The sequence below is a fragment of the Amphiprion ocellaris genome, chromosome 18 (assembly GCF_022539595.1).
Source record: "Amphiprion ocellaris isolate individual 3 ecotype Okinawa chromosome 18, ASM2253959v1, whole genome shotgun sequence".
Taxonomy (NCBI): Eukaryota; Metazoa; Chordata; class Actinopteri; family Pomacentridae; genus Amphiprion; species Amphiprion ocellaris.
In genome coordinates this window covers 23,425,208-23,452,014 of record NC_072783.1, presented here as the reverse complement: position 1 = coordinate 23,452,014, position 26,807 = coordinate 23,425,208, and the positions used below count along the sequence as shown (strand labels likewise).

Below are 26,807 nucleotides of genomic sequence, written 5' to 3'. Positions count from 1 at the left end.
TCAAATGAGACAGAAAAGAGGACTTTGGTCAGATTCATACATCTTGTGTTTGTTTAGTTTTGAGATGTGGCACTTTATATCTATCCATACCTGTTAAACCTGAAAACTGCAGCCATATGTCCTACAGTAGTCAAGATCTGAAAGTGTTGTACTTTGAATTAAACACAGCAGTGATTTGTGGGATTAACATCAACCAACAGTAACACAGTCATCACAGGAAGCAGCTGCCGTCAGGACTGTTGTCTTCACAGGTTTCTCTCTCTGCAGCCTGCTGGTTTCTACTCGCCATCTGTGACTCAGCCAAAATAAATCAGTGAAGATGTCCTCAAAAATCATACAAAAAAGTCAAGAAATCAGAGGCAACAAGATTGGTTTACGGGCAACACAGTGGCTTGGTGGTTAGCACTTTGGCCTTGCAGCTAGAAGATCGGTTTGCATCCCCGCCTTCCCTGGATCTTTCTACATAGAGTGTGCATTTTCTCCCCGTGCAAGCATGGGTTTTCTCCAGGTTTTGCGGCTTCCTCCCACAGTCCAAAAACATGCTGAGGTTAATTGGTAACTCTAAATTGTCCATAGGTGTGAATGTGAGTGTGATTGTTTGTCTCTATGTGAAGCCCTGTGATAGACTGGTGACTTGTCCACGGTGTCCCCTACCTTCACCCTAAGACAGCTGAGACAGACTCCAGCACTCCCGCCACCCTAATGAGGATTAAGCGGTATATAGATAATGGATGGATGGATGGAAGATTCACACATTTCCACATGATGAAGGCATCTCTTGGTCAATTATTAACATGCACTGAGATCACAGGAACAGCACCACTGGACAAAGACTAAATGTACATAAACTAAGAGTTGTATTTTTATGTCATTTGTCATGCACATGTACGTTCAACACACAGACACACACAAAGCTGTCTCTGTGTGATCATTTAGCGACATAATGTATCCTCTTTACTTACTCCTTACTCTAACTAGGTAAACCTAATTCTACACCTCCAAATGTCCTCCACCACTTGGTTTTAAGATGAGTCTTGAGCAGTCAGATTGAAACAAAAGTGTAGACTTCCACCAAGACATATTATGATCTAATCACTTGCAGAGGGAGTCTGGTTTACATTTGACTGAAGCGATAAACTCTGAGGCTTAAAATGCACTTCCTCACATGGCCACTTGAATCTGTCTCCAAAAGTGAGTCAATCCTCATAGACCAGCAAACAACTTTCCAACAGAAATAAGCATGTTTAAAGCCTGGTATAAAAACATTATTTTGATCTCTATAGGTAGCTCACCTGTTCAAGACAATGCACAAGCGTAAATTTTTATCATGATCTGAAGTCATGCAGGCTGTTCATGTAACAGTAAGAATGTCCTCAAGTATTGACACGGATGTAAAAGGTGAGGTGTCTCAGCTGTTTACCTGTGTTTGGACACTGAAATGCATTTTGAAACTTAGACTGGACAATGACACACACACACACACACACACACACACACACACACACACACACACACACACACACACACACACACACACACACACACACACACACACACACACACACACACACACACACACACACACAACCACACTCATATGTTTTCTTGTCCAGGTTGATTCCTTCGATGCCACGGTGAATGATGAATTACACGTGTGTTGTGAACAGGAAGTGTGGGTGTGTGATTGTGTGCAGGCCACTAAACATGAGAGTTAACTGAGTGGCGTAGGGATTGTACTAATTGAGTGAGGGCATTCTCAGCTGGTTATAATTGCTTTAGTAATTGTTTCATTCAGTCCTCCCCAGTGACTGTATCTTGCAGAGGGTTAATGTACGTACGAGGTGCAGAAAAGCAGCACAAAAACTCTTGTGGACTGAATCACAGAAGTGTGTGTGGTTTCACAGCACTTTATCTGTGTGGAGTTTTATGACCCGACCAACCTTTGTTCCCTTTTTCCCAGGGTGTCATTCAGAAATCTATAAGCCTTGTGTCTGTTTACTGTCTGCCTCTATCTCTGACGTCCACTATAAGGTACAGATGAGTCAAATACCCTGTGTCTATATAGGTCGGCCAGTTATTTAGATTGCGTGCATTCAGCACCATAGGCAACAAATACCAGTAATAAGACAATAAATTCATAAAACCCTCTGAGCTCATTGGTGTAAAGCTGTAGCTCCTCCACTGACTGGCCTCTAGGAAAAAAGAGCATTATGGTAGCTTAATTAAGGCATGGGGATTTTCACCAATTGCAAACTTCGGTACTCAAAGTATATGCTCTGGTTGCTACCATAACAAATGGGACACTTACTGTATTAGACATGGCAGCCTGTGGCAACAATAATGCTGAGACTATATCACTCTATACTTTCTTCAACACCACCAAACTCCATTGACAAAAACAACAATTTCCCTCATAAAACACTAAATCTGCTGGTCAGCGGCTTTGTGACGCTGGAGTTCGAACACGTTAAATATTAAAACTCCAGAGTCACAATATAACACAAACAAACCACCCAACTGAAAACACCAATTCTCTACTTATGCGAGCTAAAAAATACAGTTTTTCTCAAAGGAGTCTGGTATATAACTAGAGTAATACAATGGTATCAGTAGCTTCAGTTCTCTGCCAGAAACAGCTAATCGTTGTGCTGTGTTTGAAATGACTTACTGTTATTATATAGTGCACCACATTTACTATCTGAAATACTAAATTTTGCTAGCAATCACACAAGATGCATAAATGACCCATGCAAGACTGAAAAGGGACTAAAAATGTGTCAGCAATGTTGATGAAATCTGCAGTTGCCATGAGAAACTGAGGTCAGTACAGAAAACCTGCAGCTTCCATTAAAAAACTACAAGCATGGTAGTACAGGTCATATCTGGCTATAATTCTTGCAATTCTCTCAAGTCCCCAACGCTCCCCTCTAAAGCCACTTTCCAACTTCTACGGCATCAAATCCTCTCTGTCCTTCTGTGTAGGGCATATGGGGAATGATATTCATTAAAGATCTCTACAAAACAAATATTGAAAAACTATTTTTGAATAAAAAAACAAGGACTTGATACAATACAGTGCTGAGAAACATTCTGTTCCAAACACGCTGTTGTACTTGTAGCTGCTACAGATGGGTTTTGTCTGTTTTCTTTGTTACAGAACCAAACCTGGAAGTGTCAGTTTCACACTATGATGGAGCTGCATTGTGTGATTGACAGGTGTGTCATTATTACAGTTATTTTTATCATGTGAAAAGTGAGTTTATTTTAGCTCTAAATCACAATCAGATATTCAGATATTAGCTTTTTTTTTTTTTTTTTTAAACAATGGACTGTATATAATCCTAATTGCCAGAACTCACCTTTAAAATGACAGGCTTTGTCTAATTTGTGATCAACTAAAGTTAAAAACCAGCCAAAATCTGTGTTTGCCTGTTTCCAGACCGTAAAGCAGACCTCGACACAACATCGAGAAAGTTATATGGCCTGCCTCTGTGTCATTACAGGTTGTATATTAACATGTTGATATGGAAAGGACAAGTGAGCGGCCGCTTGGAGGAAGAGACGGAGTGTGAATCTAAGGAGCAAACAGCTAAGAGGACAAAACTTTGGTTCTGGATATTGTTTTTGTAAATTTTAGTAAGGCTTCAGTGGATCAAGGAACATTTTATTTCTGGAGCTCAAAAGGACATTTTTAGAGCGTTTGGTGACTTTATTGCGCCGACGACACACAAGAGGATCAAGTGGGGAAAAATAAAACACTGAAAGCCTTCACTGTATCATGGACTCTCTTTAACAGCTCAGAAAGATACATCCTGCCTTCAGAGCTGAGAATGGGTAGCTGGTGGTTGTGCTTGTGCACACTGGGAATTCTTGCAGCTCCATGTAAAGTCACCGGAAATTGCCTGGACAGGACCTCGATCAGTGTGATCCTGCTGGAGGATGGAAAGTCTCCCTGGAGCCTGAAGTATGTGAAAGAAGAAATACTGAAGGCTATAGCTACAGAGCCAACCATCAATAATGCAGAAGGTGAGTAAATAAAGGAAACATAAAAGCAGCTGCATGTGTAATTAGACATGTAGTGTAGTAGCATTATATTTATGTATATGTGTATATTACTACATAAATGTATGTACAGGTTTTGGAATCTGAGTACATTTATTATTGCATATTTTTCATGTATAGTGCTTCGCATAGTGCTATGAATCTGCTAAAATGTCCCAACACTTGTCCTACAATTTTTGTCATAACTTAGTTTTCCCAACATGTAACCTTTTTTTCCAAAGGTAATGTTGTCAAAGAATAATCCAGGATTAGTTTTTTTGTTAAATACTACCACAGTAAAATACATTAGACAATATTTTAACATCTCTAAGGTTTTACCAAGTAAATAAGTGACTGATAACAGTTAAGGTATTACACAGTCAGTGTAATAAATAATTAATATGGGTCATTATACAATGAACCAAAGGGAAGTAATCTGCATTATTTTCTTCATGTTTTGTGCTCGACCTTTGGTTTACATGATAACAACCAACAAATTAATCATCAGTGCTGACTCACTTAGACATGACTGGATAAACCTGCTACGAACCCCGTGGAAAACGTGTGTTAAGGGGCTCCTATTGTATAAAAACTTGATTAAACACAATGTTATTCATTTGTCCAGTTACTAATTCAGCTCTGTATCTAATCAGGTTTGGTATTACTGGCAGTGAAATTAGCCCTGCACCTATTTATTTCGGTTTCTATTCCAGTGTCCTATATGCAGTTTCCCGTGACAACAATGGTAAATTTACTATAGTGGCAAACAACAGAACAATGACAAAAACTCTTTTTCAAGTTTGATGTCTGATATCAAGAAAAGCACAAGTGAGGCAATTATGTTTTCACAGTTTATCAGTTCCATTAAAGATCTCTTTCTAAGATAATCTTTTACCAAGTTAATGTGTCTATATGGTGTTTTCTATATACTGAAAGGTACATCATGAGCAAAATAAGCAGCAGGCAACATATCTGAAGATATCCGCCTTAAAACTGCAGCCTCTCAAAAACACTGATTCACTCATGTAATGCAAAGACGAGTTTTTAAGGGGTGTAATCTGAAACCTAAAGTGTCCCAGAAAGTCTTGACAGCAAGCAAAACTACCCAAAACAAGGATCCTTCAACTGACTTACCGAAATGGAAGGCAGCAGTTTTTTATCTCATGAATTACACATGTGCTTTTCCTGCTAATCCAGGACAAAATATCAGATGTGAAGTTTTATCAGCTGTAGCTAGCTAGTTAATATGTTTGGTTCTTATTAATCTTTCAAGCTGGAGCGTAATCTGACCTGAATCCACCACTGATAGCAACACTTTGATATAGGAGCACTCAGGACCAGCGTCCTCAACAAAAGCGCCACACAGTATATCCATCCCGCACTCTTTCAAACATTCAGACTCTTGATTGCTTTAACAGAAAGCCCACAAAGTACACAAAGGTAATACTTGGTTTTGTCGTTCTTTCCACGCATAACTCCAACAAAGATACGAACTTTACTCTCACGGCCAACTTCGGCGGGTTCAACGCATCCTTGTACAAAGGTGGAGGCTGCTTCATCACTCAGTGTGGGGGTGTGGAGGAGCTAAAAAGGTTCCAAGTAAGTATCAACCATTGAATATCCGCCATAGATGCATGAAATGCTTTTTACCAACAGGCACACAGACTCTTCCCTGCAATAGATGGAATGTACCCTTAGGACAAAAATCTTTATCCAACAGGGACACATTCACATCAGGGATTCATCATCCCTAATTGGTTTGGAACAGTTTTGCTTGTTGCTCACCTGATTTCCAACGAAATAGTGTCTTTGCAATGGTAGTCAGCCTCACATTCAACCACATCCTGAGGTCTGTCCATTAGGAGCAGGCTTTGTAATGTGAGCCACCAACCCTGCCATTAAGGGACAATACACTCTTCCAACTGAACTGTAGCTGTTCCTAAATGCATCATCTCCTAACCTCAGCTCCAAGGTGTTCGTGACTCAGATAAAAACTGAGGCCCAGCTGTTTTCTGTTGTAGGAGCAAGATGAGCTGGGATGTGTTGTGCTTGGACCCACCTGCGCCTATGCTACTTTCAGCATAGTTGAGTAAGTTCATGTCCATATTTGAGCAGATACATATGAAAAACCCAGTTTACATGTACAAAAAGGATCTGACAATCACTTGTTACCTTAATCCCTTCAATGTAGATGTCATTGTCGTGTCCCTCTATTGTTCTTTCCTGGCAGTGCCGAAAAAGGCATGAAGCTCAGAACACCCATCCTGTCAGCGGGCAGCTTTTCTCACTCCTGTGACGACAGACCCAACTTGCATCGCCTCCTGCCGCCGGCAAGGAAGATCTCCGACTTTTTAATCAACTTTTGGCAATACAAAGATGCAATCAAATCTGAGTGGAAGGAAGTCTACATTTACAAAACGCAGAACGCTGCAGAGGATTGCTTTTGGTGAGTCACTCAAGAGGTGTCTTCAATGAGAAACTCACTCCTGGGATAAAATGTAAAATGACTATATTATACAATCAGGTGATTCTTGTCTCAGTCCACAACATGTGAAAAGATAATGTTTGATATTCAAAGGTTATCAAAACCATGAAAAATGTAAAGATTAGTTGACCTGAAGTGGAAAAACAGAGGACCTCTGATTGTGCGGCCAACAGATGCTCGTCAGTCTATTTACAGTAAAACAGTAATATGACTGTCTGAGTAAATATGTTATTCTTCCACAGGTATGTAGAGGCACAGAGTACAGGCCTGAGCCAGATTACCGAAACTATTCAGAGGACAGTGCTGCGCAATGCTCAAGATCTGGAAGCCGTACTGAAAGAACCAACGAAGAGGAAAAGCAATCGTAAGTTGCACTACAACTTGCAGGAGCTCTCTGTTCACAAGGCAGGACTGAAATGCTCAGATCTGCAGTGATAACACACATCATACTATAAACTTAGGAGCTGTTCAGTTAAAGGTCAAACTCAAGATCTTAACATGAGATGCCTTTGAAGTTTCTGATGAATGTTTTTGTCCCCAGTTCATGACATGATGGACCAAACACAGTAGTACTGTCAACATGTGGATTTACAAAAGCATATACTGTAAAAAACATTTTAGTTTAGTTTGATTTTTAGAGGTTAAAAAATCACCATTTTTAACCTTCAAAGTATGACCTTAAACTGGCAAATTATCTCCCAGCTACCACTGGCAAGCTTCATGCCTTGTTTTCCATGTTGATGCAGTCATAAAAGAGGACATTTTGGCTTTGGTATTAACTTTGTTTTCAAGGTTGAAAAGCACATTTAAATGTAAACTAGAGCTTTAGGCTGAATAGGCTGCATCTAGGCCGTCCTCCAAGGCCACCAAGGCTAAAAATGGTTCCACTGTTGGACGGCTGTACCGTGACATGCATCCTCTCTGTTTGCAGTGTTCTTCTTGTGTGGATCACCAAAGGACCTAGTGGAGTTGAAAAACATCTCTGCAGCAGCAGACAGCAGTGATCTTCTGTTCATCCTTGTTGATCTTTTCAAGTCAGTGCTGCATATATATATATATATATATATACATATTTTTTTCCTATTCCAACTTCCAGTTCATATCTTGTTGTCTTTCACCTTGTTTTCTTCTACTTACTGAACAAAAATTGACATACAATTGCAAAGACCAAGTATAATCATGGCAGTCTTGAGTTTTCAGTGACTCCTATAACTCGAACTAGATACACTTATTGCCACAAATACACTGGAATATCTGAATACAGATCTGAAAAAGTAAATTTGGACTTGAACAAGTCTGGAAAGTCATTTGGAGCAATTTCAAAGATGCTTTAAATCCCAAAATTATCTGTGCTAACAACTGTTTGGAATTATATAGTTCATGGTACAGTTCAATCAATCAACCAATCAAAGTTTATTTGTATAGCCCTTTACAAGAGCCCAAAGGGTAACTAAAGTGCTTCACAGTTGTTTCACTGCCACAAGGAAGAGCACAAACTATCACCTGCTGCTGAGAGACAGTTGGTCAGGATGGTCAACAGTCAACCAAGAATCACCAAAAGCAAGGCTGTAATGAATTAGAAGCTGCTGGAACACAGGTGTCGGTGTCACAGTCAAGTGTGTTTTATATCGTCATTGACTGAGACACTGGCATGCAAGAAGGAAGCCCTTCCTCCAGGAGGATCACTTTAAAGCTTGACTGAAGTTAGCTGTTGATCAAACAGACAAAGAAAAAACCTTTGAGTGAAAAATTCTGTGGTCAGATGAAACAAAAATTTAGCTATTTGGCCAAAATTACCAGAAATATGTTTGGAGGAGAGAAGGTGACACTTTTAACCCCAAGAACACTAAACCTACCATTAAACATGCTGGTGGTAGTATTATGCTCTGGGGCTGTTTTTCATGCTAGTGGAACTGGTAGACTAGAATAACAAAGAAGGAGGATTATCTCTACATTCTTTCGGAAAACCTAAAATCATCAGGGTGCATGTTGGATGATGTTGAGTGTTCCAACAAGACAATGACCCCAAACACGCTTTTTCTTCTGGATGGCTACAGAAAGTGCTTAGTTGATGGGAAAATGACCAAGGGAGGGTTATCCAAATGTTAGCATTATTGTATGTTTTAAACCCAGCAGATTTGGTCATAATTCCAGAAGATTGATAATAAATGTATGATTGTGCTTTTTGTGGCAAAGAAGCATGTGTTTTTATGATTCCATCATAAAAATAAATTCAGAGTTATAGGAGTTGTCACAAACTCAAGGCTGCCATGATATACATGGTCTTTGGAGTGTATGTAAACTTGTATTCACAACTGTATGTTGGTACTCATTGTACTGTGCAGTAATTTAGGTTCAAAGTTGTTTGTGGTGCCAAGTCGTTCTTTTTTTATAGTTTACAACTGTGATTCCGAAAAAGAAATAGCTCCTCCCATTTGGTGAAGGTGTGTAATGACTTTTGCATTTGCCAGGAAAAGGTAATTAAAAAGATTGTGAAACTTTTCTATGAAGACAGCACAATGGAATGCATTCCAAAATGCACTGAGATGCTTCAGGTGAATCAGCCAATCAGAGTGCAGCCTGAGGTGAAGGGAGACGAGGGATTGGGTCAGGTTCAGCACGGTGCAGAACTGTCAAACCGAGATGGATACAGTACGACATGTACAAGAGACGTGTCCAATAAGATGCATAATAGATTGGTTCCATTGACTGGTTCAAGTGACTTGAAAAGATTAAAAAAATAAATAAATTGTACGTCACTACAGGCTGTGGCTATGGGAGGTTATAAAAAGCAAAAAATAAATCCCTGATTACACACACAGCTGTAGACATCACGGACACATAATTGTTATTTTCCTTCTCTGGTTCACTTTGTGGAAGGGGGTTATTGTGTTTAGGGCTGAATCTACACAAGTAGCATAGTGCTGACAAGCATGCACACTATTATTTTGGGTGACAAATGGCACTCAAAACAAATGCTGGTTATGAGGACAGACTGTCAGAGGTGAGTTTCCATTCACCACATCTTCATAATTCACCATGAAAGAGTTGTAGTTAAAGTAATCGACTGCCGGATTTTTGAGGTGCTTTGATTTGTTCATGATTTCCATCAGTGGAGGCCAAACACAGAGGAAGGTTCTAAATTCTCCAGAAATCCCGTGCAATAACCTGCTGTGCTTGCTACTATTTACCTGCTGTATAGATGGCTGTAACACTAAAGTTATTTAATGAGGCTTGATGTATTCCTGTACTAGCAGTCCTTTTATAACTCCTCTGCTTCCTCTGCACAGTGATGTCTACTACACCAACTCATCATCAGTACCAGAAATGAAGAACGTGTTGGTGCTGACTATGCCCAACGAGAGACATTACACCATCAACACAAACCTTCAGGACAACAACACGGTGAGGGCTACCAAAATCACTCAACATTGTTCCTTTGCAGAACTATTTCACTGATTTCTAGGAGTCTCACAGTGTTGAACTGTTGATGTAAATTTTATTGACTCCAGCACAGCTCTTCTGAATTAAAAGATTTGCTGTTTGTATCTTTATTTTCTCAGCGGGCTTGTCTTGTTAAAGTGACATTTTAATAGTTCCTAGTCATACAGAGAGTTTTGGTCCTATTTGCCCAGTTTTGAAGGAACTGTCTTTAAGATTTGAAAATAACACAAATCCCACAGAAACATCTCTGTCCTGCATCAGAGGTCTTATTCCTCTAAATAATCCACAGAACATTGTGGAAACAGTTCTAACAGGGATATGCTGAGAAAACTGTTCCAATCCTCTGCCTCTCTCTCTGCAGATGAATGACTACATGGCAGCGTACCATGATGCAGTGCTGCTCATAGGCCAAGTGATCAGAGAAATCAGAGAAAAAAATCAGTCCGAGATTGCACAGATGGACTATGTGAACTCAAATTACTTCAGAAACATCCGCTTTAATGGTAAGAACACAAGGCACAATATGTGGGAATGAACGTGAAATGAGTCTTGACCTCCAGTGTTTCTACTTTTCAGTGTGATTTAGCAAGTGTTACGCATCAAATTTAACACAAGTAGTCTATGAAAATACTGAATTCAGCTCATGAAATGCTCACAAGGTCCAAATCCTTTCCCAAAATACTGACACTCTGGATTCAGTGGCCCTGAAAGCAGCCCTGTGAGATGAAGTCATTCACTCTGAGGTCAAACAGATGAAGGCTGTCAACTTCTATCACTTCTTTGTGTTTTTTGGTGACATGATGAACAGATTAGGTGTTTTGGCCTGCAGGCTGCAGCAGTTTGTGTGTAACTGGGAGTGTGAGATTGAGAGACACGCTCAAAGAGATGCTGCTTATTACGTCGCAAAGGAACACGGCAGAGTTATGTGATGATCGCCGTTGGTTTGTCTGTCTGTTAGTCTGTCTGTGCGCAACATTACTCAAAAATTGAATAACGGATTTGGATGAAAATTTCAGGGAAGGTCAGAAATGACACAAGGATCAACTGATTAGATTTTGGCAGTGATGTAGCTTATAGTCTTGATCCATGGATTTGTTAAAGATTTCTGTATCATTGCAAGTTAGCGGCACGGCGTCACTGTAACTATGACAACAAGTGAACACTACATCACCTGCCTGCTGATGATCACATGATTGTGATCCTACTACAAATCCACCGCTGCAGAGTTATCGGGAGTTATCTGTCGGAAATGATACAAGGAACAATTGATTAAATTATGGGGGTGTTTCCAAGTCCAATCAATTCCCACCGCCTGCTGCATATTTAGGTCACGTGATTTGGTATCTGTACATAACGTACACATGCATCACCTGTGCTCAGCACAAGGTAATTTTGTTTGTGACTACATCTATATTAAATGGCCATATTCTATGTTGTCATGATTTCTGACTGTCAATAACTAATCAACAAATGCTGCATTAAAAAAAAAAAAGGAAAAAAAGCTACATTTCTGACAATGCCATATGGGGGAATGAACAGTACAGCGCTCTCTCTGAATGCTTTTCTTGTTCATAATGTGATGGAACACATTTCATTAAAGGATCTAAAGCACTATGAGTTAGAAAACCATGATTTTTAATTTAGCTCAGTAATAACATTATATACCTCTTCCAGTTGGGACACTATTGGAGTGGTTTCACCCTGATACCTGCTCAATGATTGTCCTAATGTTGGCCATAAATGAATGACTGGTACCATATTCAACATTTTTAAAGCTCCTATTGGTGCCGATCATAGGGAAAAATCAGCTTCTCGTGGTGAAAAATAAAGGTTTTTTGGTTGGCGGAATGTTGGAGGAGATAGAAAGACTGACATTTTTTGACCAGATTTGCAGTATCATACAACTAGTTTGTCTTATTTTATCAAAGCAGGGTTGAACCATTGAAGAACATATGCACACATCAGTCAGCCTGCAAAACTTCAGGACTCTAGCTACATTATTTCTTAATTTATGGCACAACATTGAGCCAAAGATTGGCACGAAGAAGAATGAAAAAATGGACATGGCCCCACCTTTTTAACTCAAAATCTAATGATACCTTTGACTGGGGTCAGAGGCATCATTAGATTTCACACATGATCAACTCTAATATTCACCACTTTAAAAAAATCTGTCAGTCGTGGGGCGTCCGGTGAATTGAGATGGAGTAACTCTGCTGTAAGTTTGAGTCTGAAACTGTTTCTATGATTCTGCTCAGGAAGTGCCGGGACTTATAAGCTGGACAGAAACGGAGACAGAGACGTGACTCTATGCATCATTTACACAACCACTGACCTGAAGGTACCTCGCTCTCCCTATTCTTTCTACACTGTAAAAACAAAAAATACAAATTTATTTAAAATTAGAATCTGCAATTTTTCCTTTCTATTTTACAGATTTTATTTCTGAATTTACATATTTAATTTTAAATGTCATTAAAAACCTGTATCTGCAAATAACCACAAAATGTAAATCATCATCAATCAATTTTTTTTCTACATAAAAATGCTGTTAATATGTAGTACATTTGTAATATACATGTGTAATTTCTCACTTTTTTTAATATAAAAAGGAAACTTAAATTCAAGTGTAAAATTGTAAATATATTTCTAAAATTAGATACAATTTGACAAGTAACAGAAAAAGAAATATTGATGCTGACATTTTACAGAGATTTATTTGTTTAATGAGGGTTACTGTGTATTATTACAGAATCTTTCACTACAAAAAGGTCAAATGAATATGTTTTAATCAGTGTAGGATAATTATAAGCATCTGTAAATTGCCAAAATGTATTTTGTCTATACAATTATACATATATATTATTGCTGTTATTTCATATATTACATAATTTATTGTCTTTACACATGAAAGGCTTAAATGAACATTAAAAAGTAAAAAAAGAAATACACATGATCTCATGTAAAATTTAGGCTCGAAAATGTATTTAATTCTGAAAAATTATTCTGTTTTTATGAGATGGATGTTTTTCTTTTTTTTCAGTTTTTTCTTTCTTTTTTTAGTTTTTACATATAGCAGTGAATACACTCAAGAAACACAAGACACCCTTCTTATTATTATTGTGTTTGCAAATATGTCACAGATAGAGGTCTGAAAATAAAACCACCTCAGTATTTAATCTCATGGTTTTGTTTTTAAAGCTGAAATGTGTTCTATGTCATCCTCAGTACGAGGTCTTATTCAAATTCGACACGGAGAGCAAAGAAACTATAGTCATGGACCCGAATCCATCCTTCATCTGGGGAAAAAGGCTTCCTGAGTCCAGTCCAGACAGCGGTAGCAACTCACACACACTCTGACTGTGTCACAAGTTGTAATCATTAACAACCGTACTGTACACACATACAGTACAAACACACCTGTTAGCTGACAGTAAGTGACAATCAGCTGTTAATTGCTACCAATGAGATGAGCTATCAGGCGGCAACAGATTGATCTGAGATCAAACTCCAGATTGAGATGAAACTTTTTACTGTCTTGAAGGTTAAGTGTACAATGATGTTTGTGTTTCAAGGCCTAAATACTGTTAAGGAGGCTTTTAAACCCTTTCATGACACTGACATCTTGCAACCAAACCTGTTAGAAGCTGTACAGTCACTGCTGACAGTCTGTTTGATCAGTTTGCGTTTGATAATATCAGCAACGTAGAACCACTTTTAGACAAAAGCACTGCTTTAGTCCATGTTTGACACATTTAAGTTCACAGATTTCCAAGTCTCTCTTAAAACAGCAATGAGGTTGTACATGAGCACTGAGACATGTTTTACTTGCTGAAATCATTCATCCACTTCATACTGCCCCCCAAAAAGATAACTCCCGTCAGATGTAATTGATAAGGGACAAAGTCTTTGATCTTTATTCTGTGTAAGAATATATTCCACAGTTCAAGTGAAGCTAATCTGAGGCTTGAGCAGTCCAAAAATGAAGACAAATACTTAAATACTGCAACTTTCAACTCAGACTGCCTGATATATTACATTCAACATTGAATGTTTTCGTGTTTTACGGTAAACCAGAGTTTTAAATCTGGTTTTCTCTGATGACATTCACTCACCGACAAGTCGTGGTGGAGCCCATGGTGGAAAAACTTTGGAGGTTTCCAGGAAGTTTTGTTGCTGTAGATGAAAAAAAAAAGTTGGTGATCAGAGGAATGATTACAATCTAAAAAAATAAGTGATAGACAGCGAGGCGTACGTCTTAATCAACAGTGTTTGTGTAATTATGCTCATTGCCTAAAGGGGGAGACAAAAGTTAAATGCAGATGGCCGCCCTCCTGATGGGGGTTTTTGTACTTCCTCTTAAATGTTTATTTTTTCCCTTACCTCTGTTGGCAAGTGGTTGCTCAAAGGGACTCCAATAGAAGCTTTTGTTGTGTCTCTGTATAAATTTTAGAAGATGCCCACCTTACTATGACATGTGCCTTGAGACAATACATTCTGTGAACTGGATTAAGTTAATAATAATAATAATAATAATAATAATAATAATTTTAATTTGTAATGCACTTTTCATTTCATGCTACATTAAAGATAAAGCTGAATTGAATTCAAAACTTCCAGGCTGACGGTTTCATAGTTTGGATGAACAGAAGTTACAGCAAACAAAGCTTGTTTCAGTGTTCTCATGAGAACCTCATTATTGGAAGACATGCCTAAAAAACAGTGATTCTTTGCTTTAAAGGTGCTCTGTGGAGTTTTCTTGTATACAATACGATAAAATATCACAACGGGGCAGGTTGAGGGAAGCGAAAGGAGCTGAGGGAGTAAACAGCACTGACCTGAGCACTGATGTTATTATTGAAGAGTAACAGTTACAACGTCAGAGCTGCACATTAATGAAACTGCTGATGCCAAATGGACAGTCTAGTGCGACTTCACTCATCCTCCTGAATGAATGCTGCGAGTCCTATTTGTAAATTTGACTTTGCACCAACTTTCACTGAGACTTTCATACGTTTTATACACAGTGGCTTTAATGCTGAGTAAATAAACCTCTAAAAAACACTTTATTTTCCTTTTTGTAAGTGACCACACTGCCTTATCAGTGGAACCTACTGTATATAAATATGAGTTACCTGGCAGCTCAGTCTGAGTTTATCTGTAGTCCTGTTTTTATAAATGTACACTGATGTGGAAGAGTCGGCGTCTGCCAAGTGCATCAACTCTGAACTGAAGCTGTGTTTTTCTTTTGGTCTTCTCCACTGCAGGTCAAGATGTTTATGACATCATTGTCATTGTGTTGGGCGTCACAGTGGTTGTAGTGGCCACTGTTGCACTCATTTTCTACAGGTATGCCGCAGTGTGTACTGAGTGAATATGAACTGAGATTAGCAGGAACATCTTCAAGGCTAAACGGTGAACGAACCCAGAGATTTGCTATCTGACAAGGATTTCAGTGGCTGTTTATGGTTATGTTTGTCTACTGTCTAGTTTCTCCATATCAGCGCTTGGCCCAGGGGAGAGACACATTATTTCAAAATGTAATTAATTACTGAATACAAATTATATGGCAGTTTTTGCAGTTAGAGCTGTGATCCACTGAATTCTATAAAAACATTGGAATCCAATTTGAACACATTTTAATTACTTTTAAATCCAACACTGAAAATGTTGCGCTTTCTACTGAAACACAAATTTTTGAATTTGATAAATATTTTCTTTCTCTTTCACCATCTTTCTAGATCATCACCATCTTTCTCTTCTTTTTACCATATTTAATATTTAGAGTTGGTCAAATCAGATTATCAGTTCAAGAACAGTACATGTGTTCTGCAACATGCTGGATGCTGTTTCTTTTGGTTTTGCTTGTTGTTTGTAATTAAAGGACAACCAAGAGGAGCACTTACTTAAAATCATCATCTTCCATCTTCACTTCCAATAAAAAAAGTTTTTTAAATCCCCCAGAAATCACTAATGAAAATAAACTAATATTTACTAAGTCATTATCAAACCGGTAATCTGAGAGAAGTATTGATATGCAGCATGCAGCATTTTAAAAACTGCAATATTTCAAAGACAGAGTCAAAATGTCACCAAGTACTTTGTGACTGTGCAACTGTAATTTAATTACACATTTTCTCAAACAGTTTTCCTAGTTTTGGCTATCTGTTTATGTAAACCTGATTACATGTCAGTCTTCTTTACTGCACTTCAATCGGGTAATTATAAGTAAAGCTTATTACTGTACACAGTCAATATTGCATTAGTTTGAGATAATATTGGAGAGATTTATTTGTCTTATAACAGAGTTAGAATCATTTTAGACAGTAATTTTAGACAACTTAATATAATATACCCTACTGTTCAAATGTTTGGAATCACTTAGAAATGTCCTTATTTTTGAAAGAAAAGTATTTTTTTTCAATGAAGATAACATTAAGTTAATCAGAAATACAGTCAAGACATTGTTAACGTGGTAAATGACTATTCTAGCTGGAAACAGCTGATTTTTAATGGAATATCTACATAGGGAAACAGAGGAACATTTCCAGCAACCATCACTCCTGTGTTCTAATGCTACATTGTGTTAGCTAATGGTGTTGAAAGGCTAATTGATGATTAGAAAACCCTTGTGCAGTTATGTTAGAACATGAACAAAAGTGTGAGTTTTCATGGAAAACATGAAATTGCCTGGGTGACCCCAAACTTTTGAACAGTAGTGTACATAAATACAAATATACATATAACTACTTTTAGGTTACAGGACAATAGAATGAAATATTATATAAGAAAGAAGAAAAATATTATATGGAAAAAATGTAAATAAAATCCGATGTGTGAGGCATAAGTAGTGGAATCACACAAGGAGTTAAAATGGTTTTCTTTAAATGTAATATATCAACATTTGGTGAGTGTCTTTGTTCTGAATTTAGAGTCAGCTGAAGTTTTGCTGTGAAATCAAATGCATGTCTTAGACACCAGTTTCCCTCCACATGTGTATTTTTAATGTCCTGGTGGTATTTTGTTCTCTGTGCAGACAGAACAGGAGAGATCGGCGGCTCAGGAAGGGCTGGTCTCACATTAACCCTGAGCTCATCACACTGCTGCAGAACAACACACTCAACGTCATCAATCTTAAAGTAAATGAGATGTGAACCTCTCAGTCAGCCTCATTCAAACCCTCAAATTGTGTTTCTTTTTTTATACAAAGTGCTTAATTGAGTGAAACTGAAATCTGTGATGAAGTATAAGTTATCTCATCTTATTCTTGATTGCACAACATGAAAAACACTGTTAATGACCTCAATCTGCCCCCGTCAGATTGAAAATGAGAGGAAAAACAAGAATTACAAGATCCGCCGTGCATTCTACGATAAGAAGGTAGCTGGACACAACGGCCTGCTGCAGTTTCCAAATCTATCAACATGCTTCTGAAACAAGTTGATGTCATTTTCTTTTTCGTGCTGCTTCAACATTTTCAGATTGTAATCCTTAAGGAGCTGAAGAACTCAGATGGGGACTTCGATGAAGACCAGAGGATTGAACTCAATGCGGTAAGATGCACAAATTGTTTTGTTTTTTTCATTGATTGGATGTCTTGACAGATTTTTGTTGCCAATAATCTTGGTTAATATTTCTCCAAGCTAACCAATGTGTGTCTTTGGGCCTTTTCACTGCAGCTACTGCACATCGACTATTACAACCTCACAAAGTTTTATGGCACAGTGAAGTTTGATCAGGGTGTTTTCGGAGTGTTTGAGTATGGAGAGCGTGGGTCGCTCAAGGTACGTGCAGAATGTCACTACAGTAGCACAAAACAAGCAGCATAACATCAAATGCAGAAAATCACTAAAAGAACAACATAGCAGAACACATGCAGATAAACCATCTGTCCTTTCCCAGTATGTGCTGAATGACAAGGTTTCATACCCAGAGGAGGCCTTCATGGACTGGGAGTTCAAGATCTCTGTCATGTACGACATCGCCAAGGTGAGACAGAAACTCCTCATTCTGCTGATAAACAACACAATTATGTACATTACAAATGTTACATTCTATGTGGGGCATCATGAAGAGCATTATGGCACCACATGTGTAGGTTGAAACATAACTCAGTGGCCTGGAGGCGAAAAACAGTCACATGTATTGTTCATAAAGCAGCAAGACTCAACAATAGCAACCAGTAACAGGGAAAATACCATCATCTGCTTATTTTAAGTGTTAAAACTTGACTCATATAACTTTACTTGACGCTATCAGTTATTACCTGTTGTTAGTCGACTTTTCTTTCTTACATTATATATATATAATAAAATAATGACAAAGCAAATCTTAGAAATGGAGAAAGCAGCATAATAACCTTACTTAACCTAATAAACAAACAGAGACACTGTTTTAGTATTTATAGTATGTTATAGTAGTTATACTATAGAAGACACTTGTTTAAGTGAAGTGATTTAAACTGTGTAAAACACATACAGTCACGTTGGCAAAAAGCAATACTTTAATGTGACTGATAACACCTTACTAAATCATTAGCTAGATTAATAGTCAACAGGCTTTATGTGGAGAGATTAAATCACACCAGCAAAAGATGAGTTAAACGATGCAGAGGTTGGAAATAATAATTGTAATTGCAGTTCCCCCTTGCTGCCAGTAGAGGTCAGTAAACATCAAACAAGACTCTCCCTTTGGTTGACTGGAAATCTGTCCTGCTCTCTGAATTCCTCTGTGCAGGGCATGTCCTACCTGCATGCCAGCGCCATTCAGGTGCACGGTCGCCTCAAGTCCACCAACTGTGTGGTGGACAATCGCATGGTGGTGAAGATCACAGACTTCGGGTGCAACGCGTACCTCAGCCCCGGCCAAGGTGGAGCCACACGGTGTCCAACATCCCAGTGCTTTGGTTAATTTCTTCACCTGCTTACATTAACATTTTTCCTCACTTGTCTGCACCTCCTCGGCCTCTCAGACTTATGGACAGCTCCAGAGCATCTGAGGAAAGAGGGCATCTCTCAGAAAGGAGACGTCTACAGCTTCGCCATCATCTCACAGGAGATTGTTCTCAGGAAGTGCACCTTCTTCACTGAGTCCTGCTCCGACCGATCAGGTGTCCAACTCTCAATCAGCCACTCGAATACAGTCACGCGTAAAAATCTAGTTCAGAGTCCTCTGATGTGTGTATGCATGAGATCCTGTTTGATCCACAGCAAGAAACTACTCCTCTAACTTTGAATAAATAAATGTTTGTGTTTCCTGACAGAAAAGCTTTCCAGGGTCATCATATCCTACTTCAGACCTGATCTTAACTTTGATACGACTTCAGAGAAGGAATCAGAGGTCTTTAGCATTTGTGATCTCACTTTGTGTACATGTTTTGTCTGAGAAGTGTTTAAAGTTTTCTGCCCTCTGTCTTGTAGGTGTACATGTTAATAAAAAGCTGTTGGGACGAGGATCCAGAAAAAAGACCTGACTTTAAGAAGGTAGAAAACTGCCTGGGGAAAATCATCAGGTGACCAAACTCTCTAGCTGATCTGGATTACACAAATGTAGTTGGTTCTAGTGAAAGTCTTTTTTTTTAACTTTCCTTCTCCCTGCAGTAAAATCCATAACCAGGACAATGAGAGCTATATGGACAACATGATTCGACGGCTGCAGATGTACTCCAGAAACCTGGAGCATCTGGTGGAGGAGAGAACAGCGCTGTACAAAGCTGAAAGGGATCGAGCTGACCGCCTCAACTTCATGCTGCTCCCTGGGTCTGATCACAATTCAATTCAATTTTATTTATATAGCGCCAACTACAAGTTAGATTGTCTCAAGATGCTTTACAGAACCCATATGCCTGAACCCCCAGAGCAAGCCTTAAGCCCCCCTCACACCTAGAGGAGCATATTTAGACACTGATGACAGTTACTAAGTCATACATGTACCCCACATAGAGGATTGTTTTTGGTTCTGAATATAGCAGAAAACTAGCATTATCTGAAAACCAGTAACTGAAAACATGTCAGCCCAGTGTCTCCTTACTGCTGGCAAACTGCTTTAGCTAGCTAACTTCTGAAGTTTCACTATATCCTCTAAGGAAAGATTAAATTGCAAAAAATACTAAATAAAAGAGACTTTATGCTCACGTATCAAGTCACAATATATGGGCCTCAAAATGGTTAGCAACCAGGTAGAGAACAAAGAGAAACAGTGAAAACTAAGCTGTTTAGGGGTGGATAGATTTTTAAAATAGTAATAAAAAGTATTGATAACTGAAAGAAATAAAGATAAAGAAAGAAAGAAATAGTAGAAATACCTAAAGAGATGCAATAATTAAAGGTTTGAAATAGCTAAAACTAGTTAAAAGGTTTAAATTGTTAGCTTAAAATAATGGAACAGTTCAAAGAATAAAATAGTTAGCCTAAAGCAGTGGATAAATGGATGAAATAGGTAAAAAAGTAACAGATGAATGGATTTAAAAGTTTGAAACAGGTACATGGTTGATATAGTTAAGAGATAAATGGTTGAAATAGTTCAATGGATAAAGTAATGGACAAATGGATAGAAAAATGAGCTTACATGTGATAAAGGAGTTGACATTATTTGCTTATGAATAGCTAATAACAAATAGTTGATGGAGTCAACAGTAAAGGATAAATAGTTTAAGAATTAGCTTCAAGTATAAGTGGTCAAAATATCTAGTAGTGAATAAACAGATAAAATTACTAGCTTAATGTAGAAAAGGGTTGAAAGAGTTAGCTTAAAGTAGTATATAAAGGGCTGAAGTAGCTTAAAGTAATAGATAAATGGATGAAATGGTTGTAATACTTAATATGGCATATTCAAAACTGCTCAAAGTAATAGATAAGTGGTTTTAAATTTAGCTTCAAACAAAGGTTATTGTTGAAACAGCTAATAGTAAAGTATAAACGGTACTATATTCACTTCTGTCACTGTTTATTAAATAATCTGAAGTTAAAATTAATTTGAAATATGATGGGTCCATATCCTGATTTCATCTGGCAGGACTATTGAGGTTCATCTGAGTACAAACTTTGGGGATCACTGGTTGAGCGGATATAAAACTGGACAAAAGCTCAGTGGATTATGTGGTCTCTTCTGTCTCTCCATTTGAAGACCGGTGGTGAAAAGTCTGAAGGAGACCGGTGTGGTGGAGCCAGAGTTGTATGACGAAGTGACCATATATTTCAGCGACATAGTCGGCTTCACCACTCTGTGCCACTACAGCACCCCGATGGAGGTGGTGGACATGCTCAATGACATCTATAAGGGCTTCGACAGCATCGTCGACAACCACGATGTCTACAAGGTACTGACAGGATACTTTCAATAGATAGATGAACACATTGTTGAGAGGCAGGACAAAAAACACAAATTAAAGCTGCAAGCAGCATTGATTGGGTCCTTGCATCCTTGCTGCTCAGTGAATCCAAGTATGTCCACCAGGTGGCGCTGTGACTCAGACTGTATTTTGGCCTATGTATCTAGTGAAGGCTGGACTCTGATCACACATGGAAAGTTTCAGGCAGATTGGAGGATGTACAGGCTATTTAGACAGCACTTCCTGTCCATCCACCAGGTGGTGCTATCACTGTGACTGTATATTTGCCTATGGATGTGATGAGAGGCCGACCGATCAGACATGAGGCAGACTGGATCATGCACAGGCCAGTTACACAGTATTTCCTGCTTTATGGCAAAAAGTCGAAATTCTGCTGGCCGCCATTTCCACACCCTCAGACTTTTGCAGAGCATTTTGGTAACCTTTAATCACCCATGCCTGGTGTACATCCTGGCCAAATTTCAGCTCTGTCGGGGTTACCCTGTTTGAGTTCATAGCTTTTGAAAATGTGCAAAAATTGGTCCAAAATATGACACATAATTCAAAATGGCCAACTTCATGTTGTGTTTTGGGCATGGTTGTAATAGACTTTTTGTGAATCTTGACGTGTTACATGATACCAAACTTCACAGCTGCAGATGATGTGTACTGGCTGCAGTAAATGTTTGAATTTTTTCAGGTGGCGCTAATGAGCTATTTTGGCACACACCTATGCAGTTCCCCTAAAATATCAAATTTTTCGCCGGTCCTGATGTGTGTGCAGATTGTCACACGTTTTGGAGTATTTTTAGGCTGCCGAATTTGAGTTTCAAAACACGGGAAAAGAATCTCAGAATAATACTAAACCCATGGGTTTCAATAGGGTCTTCACAGCATTCGGTGCTCGGACCCTAATTATAATGTCTTTCTTCTGTCCTCAGGTGGAAACCATAGGTGATGCCTACATGGTTGCCTCTGGCCTGCCCAGAAGAAATGGGAACAGGCATGCGGTGGACATCTGCCGCATGGCGTTGAACATCCTGGCCTTCATGGGCACCTTTCAGCTCCGACACCTGCCTGGTATCCCTGTGTGGATACGTATCGGCGTCCACTCAGGTAGACCAGATATTCCTCCTCTGTCTGTAGGCCTCAATTCAGCAAGAAGAGCATCAGTTCCCTCATCCTTTGCTTGGCCGATTCACTTCACTTTCACCTTTTTTCTTTTCTAAACAGCTGTAATCTGTGGTGTGAACCTGTATATGTGTGTGTTTGTGTCCAGGTCCCTGTGCAGCTGGGGTTGTTGGGATAAAGATGCCCAGATATTGTTTATTTGGAGACACGGTCAACACAGCGTCTCGTATGGAGTCTACAGGACACCGTGAGCTCCAAAACAAACACATGCATAGAGACATTTAACAAGCAAACCCGTTTAAACTGGTATTTCCTGGAGCCACCTCCTCTGTCCCAGTTATTTTACATTTCCGTCCTACAACTTAATGCTCAAGTGCAATTACAGAAGCTACCGGTCAGTCTGATTAAATAAAATGACCACAGCCATGCTTCACTGTTTTTTTAAAATATATCCTCCAGCCCTGCGGATCCACGTCAGTCAGCCGACTATAAATATCCTGCAGAGGACAGACTGCAAGTTTGAGTATGAGGTCAGAGGAGAAACATATCTGAAGGTAAAAATGAGTCTCTTTGTTAATCTTAGCAAACATGTCAGTCACATGGAGAGTTTTTAAATGAATTCAGAAAGTCTGATAACAGTGATGACATCTCCAGGCTTCACTGACAAATCTGTGTTTTTATGTGTTTTCCAGGGTAAAGGCACCGAGACGACCCACTGGCTGACAGGTGAAACTGGTGAAGACTATGACCTCCCGACTCCACCCACAACGTGAGCAAACAATCCAACTCCAGAAATTAAGTCTATCCAATATTTGGATATTCTGAAGAATTAAGGATCTACTTATCATCTTAAAATGAAAAGACTAACTACATCAGATAATAATTTGTCCAAAAAGGTAATTATTGTGACAGATGTACCTCTTACTCAGATATATTATACTAAAGCAATATTCATAGCATGTGGAGCAGCTGGACCAGAGATAGTCTCTGATTTACCTTTCGTTGTCTGAGCTCTGCATGCCTTCATTTCTTTCTCTGAACTCTTCCTCCTCCATCTCCTCTCTGGGATGCTCTTCCTCCTCTCTTCTTTTAGGCTGGGAAAAGCTGCTGGTGGTTCCCTTCCTCTTCATTCTTTACTGTCTCCTACAAGAATCACACTGACTGAACTGTTTTTTCCTTTGATAATCTTCATTATTAACTATGATACAATCTGATGTGTACAATTTAAACCTTTAAAGAGACATGTAAACGTTCTTTCAGCTGCAAACTAAATGATATGACTGTACTATGATGAAACACATCAATGTTGGTGTTATTATGACCTTGAAACCAAAATTATGAAAACAGCATTAAACAAACAGGATGTAGTTTTCAAACAGTGCATGAAAACCTGGTGTGACTGGGGGTTTGGTTACACTTTAATGTCATGTAAAGTCTTAGTGAATGTGTGATTTCTTTTGACTTACAGTCTGTTGTCAGAACCACAGGTCGTAATTATCAAAAAAAAGGATAAAAACTTCCACAGACGATCCCCCACCATCCTTCTGTGGCTGTTCTCTAACATTAGCTAGCTACACAAGTAAAAATTAGCAAGGCCCAGGCTCACTGGAAACCGTGGCTCGTCTCGCAAGCAAACACTTTGTGTGAATTTAGACACTATTAGCATTTAATACATTGTGAACAGTTATATTAGCATGTAGTCTAACCCAGTCTAACTAGTGTCTTACTGCCACACCGAAGTCCAGCTGTCATCCACATGAGTGAGGTCTAAGATCAGCCCCCTCAGGGGGGCGTGTCACCTCGTATCTATAGCAGCATAGACTGTACAGGACGTGACGTCAACATGGTGCATTCAAAAGCACTCGGACATCGGAGTTTCATTCGGTATTCGTCTTTCCTCGACTTTCGCTCTTTACGGCCGGCCACAACCTTTCATATACATATTTTTGAATTAGATCGTTCAGAATGGGGTGGCAGCCGGGGTGGCAAGGCATCTTCTAGGGGTGGCAGTTGCCACCCTATGCCACCCCAGTAGATCCGCCCCTGCAGCCCACTAAGCTGTTTTATGTACATAATACTGTGTACATATATTTTCAGATAATTGAAAAAAATATTCATTTTTAGCTAGTTTTTAGTGTACTAACACCTTAAAAAACTGCTTCCGAGAACACTGGCCGACTTCATATTAAATTAACTCTGCAAGACGTGATTAGTTGGCATTTCTACCATCAGGCTTCACCTCCTGGTTGTCTGAATCTTCTGCTCTGGTTCCTTCTTCCTCAGGGAGAACTTCCAGCGGCTGCAGCAGGACCTCGCTCACATGATCCTGGCTTGTCTGGAGCGCCGCTCTCGAGGATCTGTGCGGAGGAAGAAGCCGCTCTCGAGTCAGACCACTGAGGAGGACAAGGACCGGGAATCAGAGGTGGAGTCTGAGAGCAGCCAGCTGGAGTATCTGCACATGGCCACGGTGGAAAACACACTCAGTACCTTCCTGTAGGACAATCTGTTGTTGCACCGTGCAGTAAGAGCAGGAAATCAAGCAGCAGGTGGAAGGATGATATGTTTTTGAAAAGTGTTTAAGGACCTCAAATCTTCATGTACAAATAAGTGCAGGATTTAAGAGAAGGTGTGCTTGTCATTATCTGCTCTCATTGTTGGTTTGTGCTGCATAACATGGATACAGTTTTATTTTAGGATATATTTCTGATAAGCAGCGGACATTTAAAAAAATAGAAATGGCAAATACTTTTTGCTTTTTGTGCTCCTTATGATAATAATTTTCATTTATGCAGCACATTTCAAATTCCACATTACAAGATGCTAAACAACAGCAACAGAGCAGTCATGAAATCATGTTTTGATGACTGAAAGTCAACACAGTAAAGGAAAATGTGCCTGCAAAGACTCCTTTAGTTTCCTTTAGTTTTCAGCTGGCGCTCCTGTAAAAGGACAAAAGAGCTCAGCCTGAGGCCTGTACCAGCACGTGCAGGACTAAGGGGTCAGAGACAGAGAGGCCATTAAGGGACTTAAAAGTAATTACTGAACCCCTGGTTCAAAAGCAAACAGCAGCGAGCAGAGATGTGAAGATAGCAGGCAGCCGAGCAGAGACACCACCTGTTTGTGTTGGAATCGATCGGTTGCTTCCTTTTGAGGTTAAACTGAGGCCATGAGGATCACAAATGTCTCAGACTTCATTTAAATAATGTTCTTACATACACTACCATTTAAAAGTCTGGGGTCACTTAGAAATGTCCTTATTTTTGAAAGAAAAGCAGTATTTTTCTATGAAGATAACATAAATCAGAAACACATATAGACGTTGTTAATGTGGTAAATCACTATTCTAGCTGGAGATGGCTGATTTTTAACGGAATATCTAGAGGAACATTTCCAGCAACCATCACTCCTGTGTTCTAATGCTACATTGTGTTAGATAATGGTGTTGAAAGGCTAATTGATGATTATAAAACCCTTGTGCAGTTATGTTAGAACATGAATAAAAGTGTGAGTTTTCATTGAAAACATGAAATTGTTCTGGGCGACCCCAAACTTTTGAACAGTAGTGTATAAAACACATTACTGCTCAAGTTAATACAGTGGTAGCTTGTTGTGGCTAATGCTAGCTTTTTCAATCATGTTTCTAGGCAATGTAGATAGCTAGCTGACTCTAGGAATACATAACTTTAGTTCGCTTATCTGTAGGTGTCACGTGTGTCAGCATTGGCAGCTGTTTTGCAAATGTTAAATACGGACGTGTGACAAATGTTAGTGTATACGGGGACCACTTCTGCAACATGCCAACAGTCAGTTAATAAACAAACTATAACAGTTATATTATTTTTTCTTTAAAACTGTTTACTTTCAAATGAACTGAGTGACAGCCAAGGGCTGTTACTAAACATTTATGAGATACACTAACAAAAAAATTCAAACCGTTTTGTTTTCGACCTCTCAGCCTCCTATCACAGGCCTGATTTGCCCTGCGGGCCGGAGGTTGAGCATCACTGATATAGACCTTCTTCCTCTATGTGTACATTCATTTGTTCATTGTTAAGTTTGTAATGTATAGTATTTACTTCTTAGTTGAAAACTTGCTACATTTATGTACAGAGCTCATTTTCACATTAGTTTCACAAAGGGAATGCTGTATCTTTGTAAAGCCGAAGGACAATAACAATAAATAAAAAACATGTAATATAAGCAGAAGTCTCTAAATATGTGAAATTGCAATGATAGCACAACTTTGATTTAAACCCACAGAACTCAGCATGTTCCTTTGTTTTTGCGGTGCAATGTTCAGATACAGTATTTTTAGCCAAATCACATCTCAAGATGATTTTTGTTTTTGGCTCTATATGACCCTCATGTGAACCAGCG

At 39.0% G+C, this 26,807-nt stretch overlaps 1 protein-coding gene across 1 annotated transcript; it reads left to right on the top strand.

Annotated features, from left to right (window-relative positions):
* Positions 1-3,542: 3,542 nt before the first annotated feature.
* On the top strand, positions 3,543-26,630 carry gucy2cb (guanylate cyclase 2Cb). The gene is made up of 27 exons (XM_023292735.3): positions 3,543-4,026; positions 5,528-5,640; positions 6,063-6,130; positions 6,272-6,487; positions 6,769-6,890; positions 7,458-7,560; positions 9,817-9,931; positions 10,332-10,473; positions 12,229-12,311; positions 13,199-13,307; positions 15,238-15,319; positions 17,007-17,109; positions 17,291-17,350; positions 17,452-17,523; positions 17,650-17,754; positions 17,873-17,959; positions 18,707-18,839; positions 18,942-19,079; positions 19,233-19,309; positions 19,390-19,481; positions 19,570-19,728; positions 21,095-21,287; positions 22,241-22,415; positions 22,579-22,677; positions 22,890-22,984; positions 23,123-23,199; positions 24,714-26,630. The coding sequence occupies exons 1-27, from the start codon at positions 3,831-3,833 to the stop codon at positions 24,925-24,927; spliced, it is 3,228 nt and encodes a 1,075-aa protein (XP_023148503.2). The 5' UTR covers positions 3,543-3,830; the 3' UTR covers positions 24,928-26,630.
* The last annotated feature ends 177 nt before the right edge of the window (positions 26,631-26,807 follow it).